This window comes from Myodes glareolus, chromosome 17 (assembly GCF_982192425.1).
Source record: "Myodes glareolus chromosome 17, mMyoGla1.1, whole genome shotgun sequence".
Taxonomy (NCBI): domain Eukaryota; kingdom Metazoa; phylum Chordata; class Mammalia; order Rodentia; family Cricetidae; genus Myodes; species Myodes glareolus.
Window position 1 is genome coordinate 27,657,070 of NC_142042.1, and position 15,818 is coordinate 27,672,887.

The following is a 15,818-nucleotide window of genomic DNA, read 5'->3' on the forward strand; positions in this document are numbered from 1 at the left end:
GTGTATGAGCATCAAGCTCGCTTCGGAATTCTATCAACATCACTAAGCTGAAGTTTTAAAGGAAGGGGCATTTCCCCTCTAAAAAGGGAAGCTAATGCCTATGGGAAAATAACATTCTTAACAAATGAAACCCAGGGGACCCAGCCAGCAATGTGAATAAATCCCCATCTTCCATATGACTCTCAAACCAGAGTTCAGAAACAGTTTCTTTTTCAACTCATGCTTTATAATGTGCAACTCTGTATGTAGTGGCCATGCCGGCTCACTGGGCGTGGCTATTCAATGGTTAGAAGATTAACTTTAATATGCAAAGTAGATGGTTGGCTGGGGGTGGAGGGGGGCATCCGAATATATAATCCTCACCAATGAAAGTGGAAGTTTAGGTCATTTCCTATCCAGGGATATTCCTAGGGCATATTGGGTAATAGTCAAAGCATCTGAAAGGAACCAGCCAAGTTAATTAGTTCCACTCCAAGGGAGAATTTTTCACAAACCGGTTCCTATTCTGTGCCGTGGATTAGAAGTCTAAAAGAAAGGCTACATATGGTGAAAGATATATACATTCAACCATTACCACAGACAGGCAGTAAATTATCTGGGGGGCCTGCAGAGCACCCCGTAGCCCGTTCTTTCAACTTCCCCTCTCACCTGTGAAAAAAGCCTGAACTTGTATGCCATTGGCTATTAATAATACTCTCTGAAAGCAAGCAAGTTGAAATTGTTCCCAAACTGCAAATCAATAGACCATGTATATATGTCTACTACTGTTGAATGAAATTGTATATCAGATTCAAGGCCTGTATCTGCACTACGGGACTCAAGTATGCTTTCATGTTGCCTATAAAATCCACGGGCTCTGGGCAGCACAAAGCTCTGAAATGCTTCTGTTTCCACTCCCAGAAGGCTATCCTAATATAGAAGCAGTGAACGGAAGCCCCCGAAAGGAAGTCTGTGATATGAAATTTAAAATAATTGTTTTTAAATTTGTAGTTTCCAGATTGGGTTTCTACCATGCCTGCCAAACCTTCGCCTCTTTTTTTTTTTTTTTCCTCCTGTGGGCTTGTTATACAAATGTGGATTTCATTTATGTATTCACAGAAGGAAATGGTGATTCAGCCACTTTGTGGGTAATGCCTCTAGGTTTCTCCTCCGCCCGCAGAACGCAGAACGCAGGGAGGTGGAATGGGTCCTGGGCCAGGAGGAAGGAGATGGAGCACACAATCGGGCAGTGTTGGGAAAAGGCAGCCCTGGCTTGGTGTACAGCCTCTGCTGGTCCCTCATTATGATGCCTTCCTTTCCTGGCCAGCCCCTGCTGTTTTTGAGCTGCCTTTATCCTGCCCCCTCATGTGGCCTCTGCACAGCAAAACTGCAGTCACCTCCACCTTCTTAAGCATGAGTTTCCAAATGCCAGTTACAGAGGAAAGCTCAATCTTGAAATGTGTCACGTAGGAGAGACCATCTTGTCACCATCCTCCAAAAAGTGCACATGTGATTTATTTGCAATGAAGAGAGCAAAATCTGAGCATTCCGGCCATTGTTATGCACACGTCACTTAGAAGCCATGAACTCTAATGCTGTCTCCTTTGAAACTCTGAAGTAGAGTCGTGGCTAGTGCTTCTGGCACCAAAGGATGCTGTGAAGGCTGTGTGGGGCGAAAATTCACCAAGAGGGGGCCCCAGTTAACATTATCCTTGCAAGTATACTAACCTGACGGAGAAGATACAGCCATGGGAGCAATCATGGAACAACTAGATTGGGGCTAACTGATTGTTTTACTCCTGGATTGGTGGGCATGCACATTTGGAGCTACACATCTGGTCAAAACCTATAATTGGAGAGGTCACGGGCCCAATGAAAGAGCATGCTACTGTTGATTGTCTAAGCAAACATGAACATGTTGTAGAACTTAATTCTAAATATTATCTTTATACCCACAGAGTAGTTCTGGCCTCATCCTGGTACAGAGAAGTTCATTATGTAGAGGGCTTCTGGTATCTAACGTCCAACAATATATTGCTTTATTAGCCAAGAATGCTTGCCAAGTCACATGTGTGTATCACACTTCCCAGTCATAACTATAGACTATGGTCATTGACATAGACTATGACAGCTGAACTAAGTCAAGGCATCAAGGAAGGAGGAGGAGGAAGCATTTACGGTGACAGAAGAAGAAAGCCACACAAGACACAGGTGTATGTTCAGTTTGAGGCCTGGGAAGAAGTTCTAAAGGTGTGTGTCTGGAGGCATCGGCACAGCGACGGTTTATTTTTGTGTGTGTTATACTGGCCGGAGGGTGGAGTTCAGGCATTTGGTCAATCACCAGCTAGGTGCTATTGTAAAAGCATGTACTAAGATGTGATTATAGTCCCTGAGTAAGAAACCTTATTACTCTCAATAGGTGGGTAGGCGTCAAACCAATTAAAGGTCTTCATTGTGGAGGGCCGCAACCACATTCTCCATTGCTTCAAGGGACAAAGGTAGAGATTGACCTCTGTGACCTCAAGGTGTGGTGGTACACGCCTTTAGTCCTGATGCCTGGGAGGCAGAGGCAGATTGACCTCTGTGACCTCAAGGTGTGGTAGTACGCGCCTTTGGTCCCAATGCCTGGGAGGCAGAGACAGGCAGATCTCTGTGAGTTCAAGGTGTGGTAGCACACACCTTTAATCCCAGCAGAAGTCAAGGTTCCCTGCAAAAAAAAACCAAAAAAACCTGCTACCTTAAGAAATGTAGACATCCTGTCTGAGGGTTCTGGAAAGATGGGCTAGTTAGGAAAGAAACTTGCTGGGCAAGCACGAGGAACTGAGTCTGGATTCCCCCAAACAGCATGCACACCAGGCCGTCGACACACTTCCAGATTTTCAGCTTGCCACCACCCACAACTTCGTAAGACACTTCCACATCATAGCTCCATCTATTTAGATTCCCGATGACTCTTTTTCTCTAGCAAACTCTAAAAGAGTCCCCAAGCTCCCTTTATTAGACTGCACCGATTTCTTTGTTTCCAGTTTCATTATCCATTTTGCAGGACAACATGTACGCCAACCACACCAGAGCTCCAGCACACAGAGAAAAACGCCCAAGCGAACCATCACGTTTGGTTAAAACAAGAGCTGGCACCTCTTGAAGTTGGTAAGTCCCTCTGCTCTGATACCTTTCCAACTGCCCAAGCTGAAAACAATATAAACAGAAATATGTGTCTCTAAAAAGCTGCTTCTCCTGAGGTGCTGTTGCTGTGTCTTCCTCTGCTCTCTAGGGAGTGATCTTTAACTTATTCTCCCAGGCCCTCTTTCACCCACACTCTATAAAGCCACAACCCTTCCAGGTACCTCATCTCAGGTGAAGCCCTGGATCACCTCTGTGATGGGTCATCTCCACATCAGCCTACGTTGAAGAAACCGACCTAGATTAGGAAAGCACAGCTTTTGTGCTTTTTATTTGTGCAAGATTAACCAGAAGGGGAAGGTCTTCCCTGAATATGGACCACCTACCCCATAGGCTGGGAGCCCAGATGGAACAGAAGGACAAAAATGAGAAAACATCCTAGCAAAGACAATGCTCTCTGCCTGGCTGCCATGCTGTGGACTGCTGATCTAAACTACAATATTCTCATTGCTGTGGCAATATTGTATAAAAGCAAGGAGCAGGTTTAATCTGGCTCACTGTTTGAAGGTACAGTCTACCTTGTAGAAGGCAGGGTGTCACACTGCATCCACAGTCCGGGAGCAGAGAGACACTGGGGCTCAGTTCATCTCTCCACTTTGTTCAGGCTGAGACCTAAGCCCAGGGAATGGTGCCACCCACAATGGCACTATTCCTCTGACCTTACTCAAACCTCCTTGGAAATACCCTCACAGACACACACATGTTTTCTAGGGTTATTCTAGATGAAATCAAGTTGAAAATAAACATGAACCACCACATCTGCCTTATCTTCCCTGCTATGAAAGTAAAATCTCTGAAAATTCACCAAAATTAAGACTTCTTAATTAGTGATATCTGCCAGTTATATCTGCCACACCAAAAAAAGCATGACTCAGACCTTTCCTTCTTTATTCTACCCCAGTATCCTGCACGGTATTTCCTAGAGCGATGCTGAGAATCAGTATCACCTCTCCCTCCTCCTCCCCACTCATTTGGGCCACACAGGTCAGCATGTCTGCCTTGCTAATGCCACCTAAACCTGCCCCGCCCCTTTATCTCTTCAGCTATCCTCTTGTGCTATTCCATTTCTCACAGAAATAATTATCCTAAGCAATGTCTTCCTAGCCGTTTCTCATCTCTTAGGTCATTTTCCTCTGGCCATGCCTGCTCTGGCCAAACCCTCTGAAGACTGTACAGCCGCAGGCAAACGCCTTAGCCTGGCACGCAGGCTCCTCTGTTGTTCCTTCTTTCTCAGGCCTCTGTCCTCGCTCTTTTCCTCCTTGGGCTGTAACCTCACTAAGTACACGTGATCTTTATTTTCACAGATATATTCTTCCTTATACCCAAAGACTTTTAAAAGTTAAATTCTTTGAAGGCAGCCACACATAAGACAATCGCCTTGACCAGATCCAGATAAAGCCTGGCTGCCCGCCATGCTCAGTCGGGACTGTTTTCTTCCCTGCTATTCTCTCTCAGGTGTGTTGTGAATTTACCATCATACCGCTTTCCCCCCATAATATTGCATTTCCCCCATCAAATCACTGTATTTTGCTCTCTTCTGGATTCTAAGGTCTCTGGAGACAAGGCCAGGTCTTACTTGCCATTTTACCCCCAGTACGCAGCAGAGGGGAAGTCGTACCCTGGATGCTCAGGGCAGTTTTGATAAATGAACCACTACACTATCTTTTCTTTTTTTTAAGCTTATTTTTTTAAAATATTGCTTTATTCAAGTCATTTTTATGTTACATAAATAAATCTCCTGGCTGATGTTCTACAAATGTCTCTCCTGGAGGTTTTCTTCTGGCTCCGTTTATTATGTTGCTGCCACAATTACAAGTTTATGCTTAAACAGATCAATTTTTTTTTTTAGACTTTTGCTTTAGGCTTCTGGTTGCAATTACTTTCCTTATTCCAAATTAATTCTAAAAGATCCACTTGAATCTTTTTTTTCCTCAATAAATCTTAACCGAACCATTTAGTATAAAAAATATAAACATTAACTTTAGTACAGAATAGACCCTTATCATACCCTTTCCCCTTGATTCGTGTTTTTAATCTCACTAATCTACTGCCAGATTTAAATTTTGTGTGTATGTCTTTTTTTATTATTGATTTTATTGAGCTATACAATTTTCTCTGCTTCCTTTCCTTCCTCTCCCCTTCCCTTCAACCCTCCCCCATGGTCCCCATGCTCCCAATTTACTTAGGAAATCTTGTCTTTTTCTACTTCCCATGTAGATTAGATCTATGTAAGTCTCTCTTAGGGTCCTGATTATTATCTAGGTTCTCTAGGATTGTGATTTGTAGGCTGGTTTTTTTTTTTTGGTTTATGTTTAAAAACCACTTATGAGTGAGTACATATGATATTTGTCTTTCTGGGTCTGGGCTACCTCACTCAATATATTTTCTATATTCATCCTCTTGCTTGCAAATTTCAAGAAGTCACTATTTTTTTTCTGTTGTGTAGTACTCCATTGTATAAATGTACCACATTTTTCCTTATCCATTCTTCGGTCGAGGGGAAATTAGATTATTTCCAGGTTCTGGCTATGACAAACAATGCTGCTATAAACATAGTTGAGCACATGCCCTTGTGGTACGATTGAGCATCCTTTGGGTACATACCCCAAGGTGGTATTGCTGGGTCTTGAAGAAGGTTGTTTCCTAATTTTCTGAGAAATCGCCATACTGACATCCAAAGGGGCTGTAGCAGCTTGCACTCCCACTAGCAATGCAGGAGTGTTCCCTTTACCCCACATGCTCTCCAGCATAAGTTGTCATCAGCACTACACTATCTTTTAAATAAACAGTTGAGCTAGCTATGAACAATCTTGTGGTATCTTTCTGCCATTTTTCTGCCTCTATATCCTTGTTTCTACTTTGATCATGAAGAAATATTTTTTAATAATTCATCAGAAACAAATGTTAGAAGTACACACTTTGTGAATAGCTTTGGGACATTAGAAAGTATAAAACAAGGAGTTTTATTTTAACCACAAGCAGGAAGATTTGTGAAAGTAAATGTGCATTAAAATCATTAATAATTTTGTCATGAACATTTAAGAAACCTGCAATGCCAGGTTTCATGATCTGAATTTTTTCTAAATTCTACCAGAAAGAAAAGTGAAGTGTATTTAATAATGAAAAGAGGGAATATTTCCATATTGCAGTCCTATGGACACTATCCAGATGAGTATTACATTTGGTTAACTTTGATCAAATGTGTGTGGTGGGGGGGGGGTGCTTCATAGAGTCCGTGGGACCAGAACTAGGGCAGGTGCCATTCTTTGTGTAGGGCAATCCCAGCATTTTAAGCAGCTGCTCTGGAAAAATGGAGGCACTGAGATCCCCTTAAGGCGTGCACTCGCTGCTGGGTATTATTAATGCTTAACCGCTCATGGGGAGCAACAATCATTCAAATAACTCATTCGACCCTGTTAGAAATATTACTTCCAAAACGTGTCTAAGTTGCTTTGCAAGGGCACTCAATTCTAAAGCAGCTTTCTTGCTACTGATAGTTATTACTGCACACATCACAAAGTCACTTCCCTAATTTGTCCCACGAGATATCTACATGTCTTCATAGTAGATGGTCCTAGGCCTCAGTCATGTGACTAAGAATTTGGTGACAAGAAAGAAAAATGGGTAGAGGTGACAGGACACCTCATCTGTTAGTGGCCTCGCTGTCAGAATGGTATGGTATGCATGGACTCCCACATCTGACAGGTTTCCTTTTTAAATGTCTTTAGGAATTCTGAATGAGCTTGGGGTGTATGTAGCTCTACACTAGAGCACTTGCCAAGAGTGAGGTAGGGGCCTGGGTTTGAGCTCCACAACTTAAAAAAGAAAAAAAAAAAAGGTATGACTGCCTTGCTCTCCTACTTACGGTTTAATTGAAAAGGATCACTCTTTTAGCGCCCCGGGATATATTGTGAAGATGACTGAGTCTCCACTGGTCTGAGTCCCTGTAAGCAGCACAGCCCTCTACCATACACAAGGAATAAATATCTATTGTTGCGAATCAGTAAGCTCTCACTTCTTATTTGATATCAAAGCTATTGCCTTTCTCAAATAGACGGTATGCATACACACTACACAGAAAACATAAAGTTCCAAAGAAAAATACTGCTGATACTCATATATCTGTTTGTTCCTCCTCATTAGCGCACGTGCACACACACACACACACACACACACACACACACACACACCCCTCTGATTTATCTCAGCTTAAATATGAGTTTGTAGTCTTTTTGCCACTTCCACAGCTCCGAAGATCTGCCTTATCTGGCACTATAGCCTACATAAAGAAGAGCACAGAAATCACGTACACAAATTGGAGCTGAACTTTGTTATCTGAACCTGAACCACTCATAAAAGGGGGATGCTGGGCTCTTACCTTAAGAGTTCACAGTTGTAGCCCCCTTTTCATTTTATGTTGCAGGAGGCAAACATACATGCAAGAGACCAAAATGTACGGGTTAGTTTTTATGTTAATTCAACACAAGTCGGGGTCATCTGGAAAGAAGGAATCTTAATTGAGAAAATGCCTCCTCCGTAAGGTTAGTCTGTAGGCAAGTCTGTGGTGTATTGTCTTGGTTAACGATTGACTTGGGAGGGTCCAGCCCACTGTAGGCAGTGCTACCCCTAGGCAGATGATTCTGGCTTGTGTAAGAAAGCAGGCTGGGTAAGCTATGGGGAGCATGTCAGTAAGCAGTACCCTTCTATGGCCTCTGCATCAGTTCCTGTCTCCAGGATCCTGCCTTGAATTGCTGCCAAATTTTTCCTGGATTGTGGACTACAAACTACAAGATGAAAGCAACCTTTTCTTCTCCCAAGTTCATGTGGGCCATGCTGTTTTATATCAGTAACAGAAACACTAAGACACAAAATGAAACTGTTACCATTTTTGTAACTCTACCAGTAAGAAGCCTTTAAACATATATTAACTGTCTGTGTTTTTGTTCCTTTGGATTGCTACAGTGAATATTGTGGTTATCTAGCTACCCAGGTATTTTTTTTACTGATACCACCTCCTACAAGACATATGGTTTTGTTTTCAATCACCAACAGTGTCCTGTTAGAGGGAAGAGAGTGGTCACTAAAGGTGATGGTTAGAATTCACTGTCAATGTGACAGGATCTAGATTCGCTTGGGTCACGGGCAGCTGAGTGTGCATATGGGGGCCATGAGCAGCTGAGTGTTCATATGGGGGACAGGGGCAGCTGAGTGTGCATATGGGAGACACAGGGCAGCTGAGTGTGCAAATGGGAGACACAGGGCAACTGAGCGTGCATATAGGAGACACGGGCAGCTGAGTGTGCATATGGGGACACGGGTAGCTGAGTGTGCATATGGGGACATGGGCAGCTGAGCGTGGGAGACACAGGCAGCTGAGCGTGTTCTAGAAAGTACTTAATGTGACCGATACAAAGCAACAAGGAAAGTAAGGCACAACAAGGATGCTACGCGGTTACAGTAAAACTCAACTTGCCTGAAAAATGTCTTTGGGCAACACGGAGGGAAGTGAGTTTTGAAGAGAGAAAGACCTGGGTTCAATTTCTACTTCTGCCTCATGGTTGATGTACACTCTAGGACAAGTTATGTGATGGGCCATCCCCCAGTTTCTTCCTTTGTAAAATGGGTAGAGCCAGTCTTGGTCACAAAGGCAATATGGAAACTGATGCCTGCAATGGTGGAAGCATGAGTGGTTGTTATCGCCTTACTGATAGCTGGAAGAGACTCACTCTCGAATAAGAAATCCAAAGTTGTTTCTTCATTATGAAGTAGGGATGTCAGAGTTTTGCCTCTTAAAGTTCTTCAGAGATTTCATTTCCTAATTTATCCACCACCGAACCGGCACAGTAAGCTTAGTTTGGCTTGGTCTGCCTCGCTCATCTGTCAGCAAGATTCTAACATTCAAACTGAGTTGACAATTGCTGAAGGTGGAGGAACAAAAGAGGCCGTGCAACAGCATCAGATTGCACACCTCAGAGGGTTTAAGCGACCAACGAAAACATCATATCTCTGTCAATCAAGAGCAATTATAGCGCTTGGTGGACCCATGCAAGTAAAACTGTCAGTTACGAAGGGGTCTCCTGACTCTTTCTCTGACTACAGCTATTAGACCGGCTTGATTCTATGACCTGTGGATATTTGAGTGGGACTTCCTTTTGGACAGAAGGATAGACTGTAAGACTGGGGGAAACATTTGCTCATTTTTAAAATCCTGATGTTATTCTCAGGATATATATATATATATATATATATATATATATATATATATATATATATATCTCACACATACACACACACACACACAAAAACAAACAAACAAAAAAAACAGGGGCTGGAGATGGTTCAATTGCAAAGTGCTTGCTGTTAAATCCAAGGGTCAGAGTTTGGATTCCCCAACACACATTAAAAGTCAGGCATGGGGGGGGGGTGGAATAACCATCCCATTGGAAGGACAGAGCAACAAATTCCTAAAGCTCAATGGGCAGCTCATATTGGTGAGCTCCAGGTAGAGTGAGCAACCCTTGTCTCAAAATCCAGTTGGACTACAATGGAGAAAGATGCCTCATGTCAACCTCTGGCCTCCATTCATGGACATGTAGATTATCTGTATGCATAGCACGTGCTCACACACACACACACACACACACACACACACACACACACACACACACACTATCCAAATCCGAAAGCATAATTTCATAGCTAGGAAACACAGTGGTCAGACACATCGCTCAAGTGAATATGTGGTGTTATCGGAGCTCGAGGCCTAAAGCACCGGCATGGAGTTCCTCAGAGCAGGATTCTACAATGATTCCTTCATGAGCAGATAGAAAAGCAGATAAATCACATTTATAATCATAAAATGGCTCTATTTCAGCTGTTCCTAAATATTTTCCTCAAAATTGATTAAGGCTTAACAGCTTACTGTGGAGTAATTGATATGTGAGATCTAATTCAAGTTGCACTTCAAGCCTTAAATTGTAAATAACCTCAGTATACAAAACACAGACACTGACAAGGAAAATGTGTGATTATGTGTACCCACATATTCTAGTGTGTTAGAGTTGAGTTTTCCAAAATAGATCAAATGAAGATAAAAATGAAAAGTTGGTAAATTTTACAATCAAGTATGCTTTTTTATTTTGTTCTTTTCATCCCGAGAGCATTACTGCAAGAAGGTCACAAGAACCAGTTACGTTCTAGCAAGAACAAAAGTCAGTGAGATATGGCATCCTCCCCTGGGTCAGTCAACACATTGTAGATCATGGCAGTGTGCCCAGTGCTGCCGTTTCTACTAACCAAGTAACTCTGACAATAAAATAAAGGACAGGACAGGAAACTGCAGAGCTGGATACAAGGCTACACCTCAGCATTCTGTTCACAAGAAGCCCCAGCCCCCCAGGAGGTCAGCAAGAAAGACTCCTGGGGTCCTGGAGGACCTCATTGCTATAGGTTTTGTGCCAAGGGTTGCCCAGCAGAAGCAAGACTATAATCTTATCAGAGTACATGAAAAATAACAGAATGAAAACGAAGACCCTTGTGTTTAAAATGGTAACACACCTTGAGATCCACGCGGGAAGTCGTTTCATACTTGTGGAGACAGATGAGCACAATTTAAGGACACCAATTAGGGAAAGAAAGTTTTTCTAAAAATAGGATTGCATGAACTTCAGACTTTGATTCATGGAAAAGAGTAAAAGAAAACCCACATATAAAATGAAAGTGATGCCTAAAATAGGAAATATAAGATCACCAGACATCAAAATTGTTGATAGTTGGATGTGTCTGTAGATAGAAAGTACATTGACAGGAAGTCTGCCTAATCATAATGGGCCACTATTCACTAATATTAATTTAGACCATAGTAATTGCTTGTAAAACTACATATTCTAAAGGAAAATTAGATGGAAGGCAGATATTTCTTAGAAATCCTAGATGGGGGTTAAAAAAATGAGGGGCTCAACAGAATTTCATTATGAGACCATTTTAACCATAAGAGCCCCAGGCATAGCAACATAAACAACAAGATACAACTCCATTGCATTACAAGAGACTGCATAGTTTATGCATTTTTCTTCCTCCCTTTTTTTCCAACTACTAATGTGCCAGCTACTTTTCTATTGCTCATTAAACACCAGAACCAAAAGGGATTTAAGGAAGGAGTTTATTCTGAATTATAGCTCTAGAGAGATCAGAGTTCATCTTATCGAGAGGTGCGGCAGAAGTAGGCAGTCTGACTCCCTCCAGCAAAGCTGTACCCTCTACCTCCTCAAGCAGTGCCACCACCTGGGGAGAAAGTATGCACATGCCTGAGCCTGTGGGGGACATTTCTCCTTTAAATCACTTCTCATCTGATCCTCATGTGACCAGTTTGAATTGTTTCTTATTTAGCATGGAAACACAGGGTCACAACGTATGCCTGTGAAGTAGTTTGCTGCCCTTGTCATGACCTGTTTGAAATGAAGTCAAAATAGTGTGGAGGGGAGGTCACACTTGCTTTATAATGTGGCCATTTTACAACGACTTACCAAGCTTGTATTGTACGTAATTATTAATGCCAGGGAATGTGATTTAACTATGGGCTACCTAACTTGTATAACAATGGTCTGCGTCATAACACACTTAGAATTCATAAAGAACTAAGCATGAAGCTGAACGTATATAAAATCAGATGTATCCAACTGAATTTTAACCTCACAAGCCCTTGGCTATGCAGCTTTGTGGAATTAACCTCAGTGAATCTTAGGTTTCATCACTGGGCAATGGAGCTAGCAATATCAGAGGGCTGGCATGACCAAACATGCAATTTGGTGTACAAAGTCCCTAGACGATTGCACACCAGATAGTTAAGACCTAATCAGTTCTTTCTTTCTTTCTATACCGTAAGGAAAGATCCACGAAATCTTAAAGCGGAAAATCTGGGCTAAGAAACAGGCCAAGCAAACAAAGGTACCATGCTACACGCTGTTTTAAAGAATCAAGGAGGAAATACTTGCATCTTAAAGGTAACACCCTTGTAGACGTGAGAATTAACTTCTTGGTCTGACTGACAAATACAAATTCCACAGAAAGAAGCCTTGAACATGTTACTCCCCTGGTAACCTGGGGAGTTTCCTCAGGGGCAGTCATGTTTTGTTTTGAGTTTTATGGAGGCAGAGTCAAGGCTCCTAGACCTGGGCCATGCTGTCTACTTAGCATTGAGAAAGAGCAGATGAGTCAGTCACAGAAGCGAGATCATTGCAAACATGATTCATGGCCCATCCTTGAACATGGCAGGAAGACTGCAAAAGATATTTAGAAGCCAATGCTTCCTCTGAACAAGTCAACAAGTGTGTGTTAATCCCTCTCCCTGGACTATGCTGGCCTCAGATAAATTGGCAGGGTAAGAGTCTGGGATGAGAAACTATCTCAAGGCTAACGATCGTTGCTACTGAAAAGGCCCAGTGCACAGTATAAACACCAGGGTCAGACAGCAGATAGCCAGGATATTACTCAAAAATGCATCAAGCACAAAGCTGACAAGATAATCTATTCCTGTGAGTGCAAAGTGGTTTGGAATGCCACAGCTATGACCTACACAGGGAAAGAAAGGAGCACAAACTCTCCAAGGGCTACGTCTCAGGCTCCTTATGCAGGCAGGGCTCCAACAGACTTCAAAGGGAGTTCTGCCTAAGAAGGGAGGACGGGCCCTGGCGGCGCACGGGGGGTATCGCTTCCATGATCATATTGCCATCTACATTTGGTGGACCCGCAAATTCAAATATCTCAGACACAAGTTTAAACAGATGGAAAAAGAAGTGTGAAATAGCTGGGAGACCTGCGTGCAAAAGAAACCTCAGGATTCCAGGAAAAAGACTCAAAACCAGGGGCTTTATGTGTTACCCCGAAGTCTCAGGAGAATAATCAGTGTGTGACAACATTAAAAAAAAAATAAAGTCCACCCCCAAAACTGCGTTCTAGTATAGCGCATGACCCAAAATTTTCTAGTAAAGCCATCATTTTCCACACTTAAACATTCGTAAAATGTCAATCCCATTTTCCTAAGTGAAGCTTCCACCATATCTGTTTTGAACGAGGTTTTTAACATACGTGGATCCTGGTTAATGTAGAAAGAGCCGACCTCATCAGACTATACTTACAGGAGGGCCTGTGGGGCAGGATGGGGTGGGGTGAAAAAGAGAGAAAAAGGAAAGAAAAATTAGTGAATGTAAATGTTAAAATTAGTTAATAGATAACATATCATTATAACCACCAACACAATACTAAGGATACAAAGGGGACTTACAACACAGTGATTCTTAAATGTTTTCTTTACATCACAGACTTGGAGATGACAGAAAAAATAAATTTATGGCCAAACACAAATTGTGCATAGAATTTGGACAAACTTTCGGGTTCTCCAAAGCCTACTAATGTGTATCTGAGAGACCTGTGAGCTTGAAATAAAACTGCGTAATACAAGTGGGTCTAAGTAAAATATGAGCCAGGAGAATCTTGACGTTTGAATGTTTGAAGGCTAGTCCAGAGACCTGAGCTTGACAAACAGTCAAATCAGCAAAGCCTACCATTGGCCGAAGGCTTTCATTAAAGAGCATCCTTCCTTCAACACTTCCTCCGATACAGAAAAGCCCAGGCCTAGTGTCTCTGTAGGTTTCTTTAAACCAGAGCACAGGCAAAAACTGATTGCATTTCTGTATTTCACGCACCATATGCTCTAAACGCCAACTCTCAGTGACTAGGCATTTGGAAGGTGATTTTTAGCTTGTCTATAGAACTTTGCACAAGTACATGATTTTCATCTTCCACCTCAATCTTTTGAAGAACATTACTTTGGTGATAGCTTTATCATTTCTTTTTCTTCAAGACTACTTGGGGAGGGGGGAGAAAGCAGACCAGTGGGAGTGTGGGAAGCATGAGGTGGGGCAGGGATTGGCAGAGTCAAGACAAATGGGAACAAACTGTCGAGACACATATGTATGAAGATGCAAAAATGACCCATTGCTCTGTGTGCTAATTTTACCATTTAATTTTTAAAGAACTCTATTGCGAACTTTGCCCCGCCATTTAGATTCAGGGTGGCCCAAGGCCAGCTTTTGAGAATATTCGGGAACCAGCAGCCACCCTCCCTAGCTGATGAATTTTCAGAATCCCTTTCATGTTCTCATCTTTTCTGAAAGGGAGAGGGGAAGTGGAGCATGCCAGATTCAGCCCACTGTCTGGTCTTCCTGACAGTGACAGCTCCACAATTTCAACACCTGGCCTTAAATATTGATAAAAAACTAACCCTAGAGAGTGGAGAATCCCATCTCGGAGCTGGAGTCACCATGAAAGGGAGAACTGATGTCCTCATAAGAAATAGCTCATGGCTGTTGACCCTTCTAAAGACTTCTTAGAGTAAGAGCAGTAACTGACCTCCCTTGTTGCTTAACCTTGGTTTCAGAAATATCTTAATTTGGCCTTTTCTATTTTACCTCACCTATAGGAATTTGTCCCGAAAGCACAAGCTACTGAAGTGAGAGTCAGGAGAAACGATTGTAATAACTATGGCCAGATCAGTCAACTGCCTCGTTTCTGCAATGACATCACGGAAACCCCAGACAGACTAAGGATACTGCTCTAACCACCGAAGCCCCATGGCTGTGGCAGGAGACACCCTTGAGTCAGTAAGAATGGTGGAGAAGTATGACATACTATGCCCGCTGGATAAAATAATGGAGCTTTCCAGGGGGTCCTCCCTAAAGTGCTAAGATAGATAAAGACCCTCTGGTTGGTCACCCAGAGAGAGGACACATGGCGATGTGGCCATACCATGTGTGGGTGAGAACCCCAACAAGGAACACAGGCCAGGTGGGTTGACTTTGATGGTCAAGCAAGCTAGAACAGGGGTGGGAGAGTCTGTAGTTAGCAAACCATAATGGACAACAGTTTGCCAATACTTCCTTCTTAGAGTTTGTTGAAATTAGGGTCTATTCTTAAATTCAAGGTCTAGACTAGAGGTGCCAAACGTGCACACCTTCCAACAAGGGAATAGTACCATTGGTTAAGGGGAAAAACCATAACTACTGCACCAGAACTTTAGTAACGTGAGGCAGTCACTTACCAGACTCTCCTCTTCGGCCTCTCTTCCCTCGTTTCCCCGGAGGACCTGAAATATAACAGATTATTTGTAGTATAGTTCCATTTTATTTTTACTGGTTGTATAATGGCTGCTACATAGTTTCTCCATCTCCACTCCCTGCTTTGCACCACCAGATATTGGAAAAGGACCCAGTGTTTGTGAAGGTCAATACTCTTTCGCACACCTAAGCTCTCTTTCATCCCCAATGCTGGTCTACACAACCATCTACCACAAAACACGACGAAGTCAGAATTTCTACTCATTCCATTTACATACCATCAATACGGAAAAGATTTGCTAAAGCAAGGAGTTGAGGTGTCGTTTTTCTGAAGGTCTCAAATTATAAGGACCAAATCTAAATAACTATTGTTTATCTTCAGTCAGGTTCGACATGATTCTTCTGAAACTATTTGGATAGCAATTAATTAAACACATACACAAAAAGGAATATACTTGAAAGATATTTCTGTTAAATGTGAATGTAATGGAATTCCTTGATATCACCTGAGTAAGTTAATGACCCCATTAAGTACATTGTGTG

At 42.4% G+C, this 15,818-nt stretch overlaps 1 protein-coding gene across 1 annotated transcript in view; it reads right to left on the reverse strand.

The window, feature by feature from the left end:
* The window catches only part of Col25a1 (collagen type XXV alpha 1 chain), a 398,267-nt gene that overhangs the window by 185,661 nt on the left and 196,788 nt on the right, over positions 1–15,818 (reverse strand). The window contains exons 3-4 of the mRNA XM_087897573.1: positions 15,260–15,304; positions 13,299–13,306 (exon numbers count right to left, since the gene is read on the reverse strand). Coding sequence (XP_087753699.1) covers positions 13,299–13,306; positions 15,260–15,304 — 53 coding nt within the window. The remainder of the gene's footprint in view (positions 1–13,298; positions 13,307–15,259; positions 15,305–15,818) is intronic.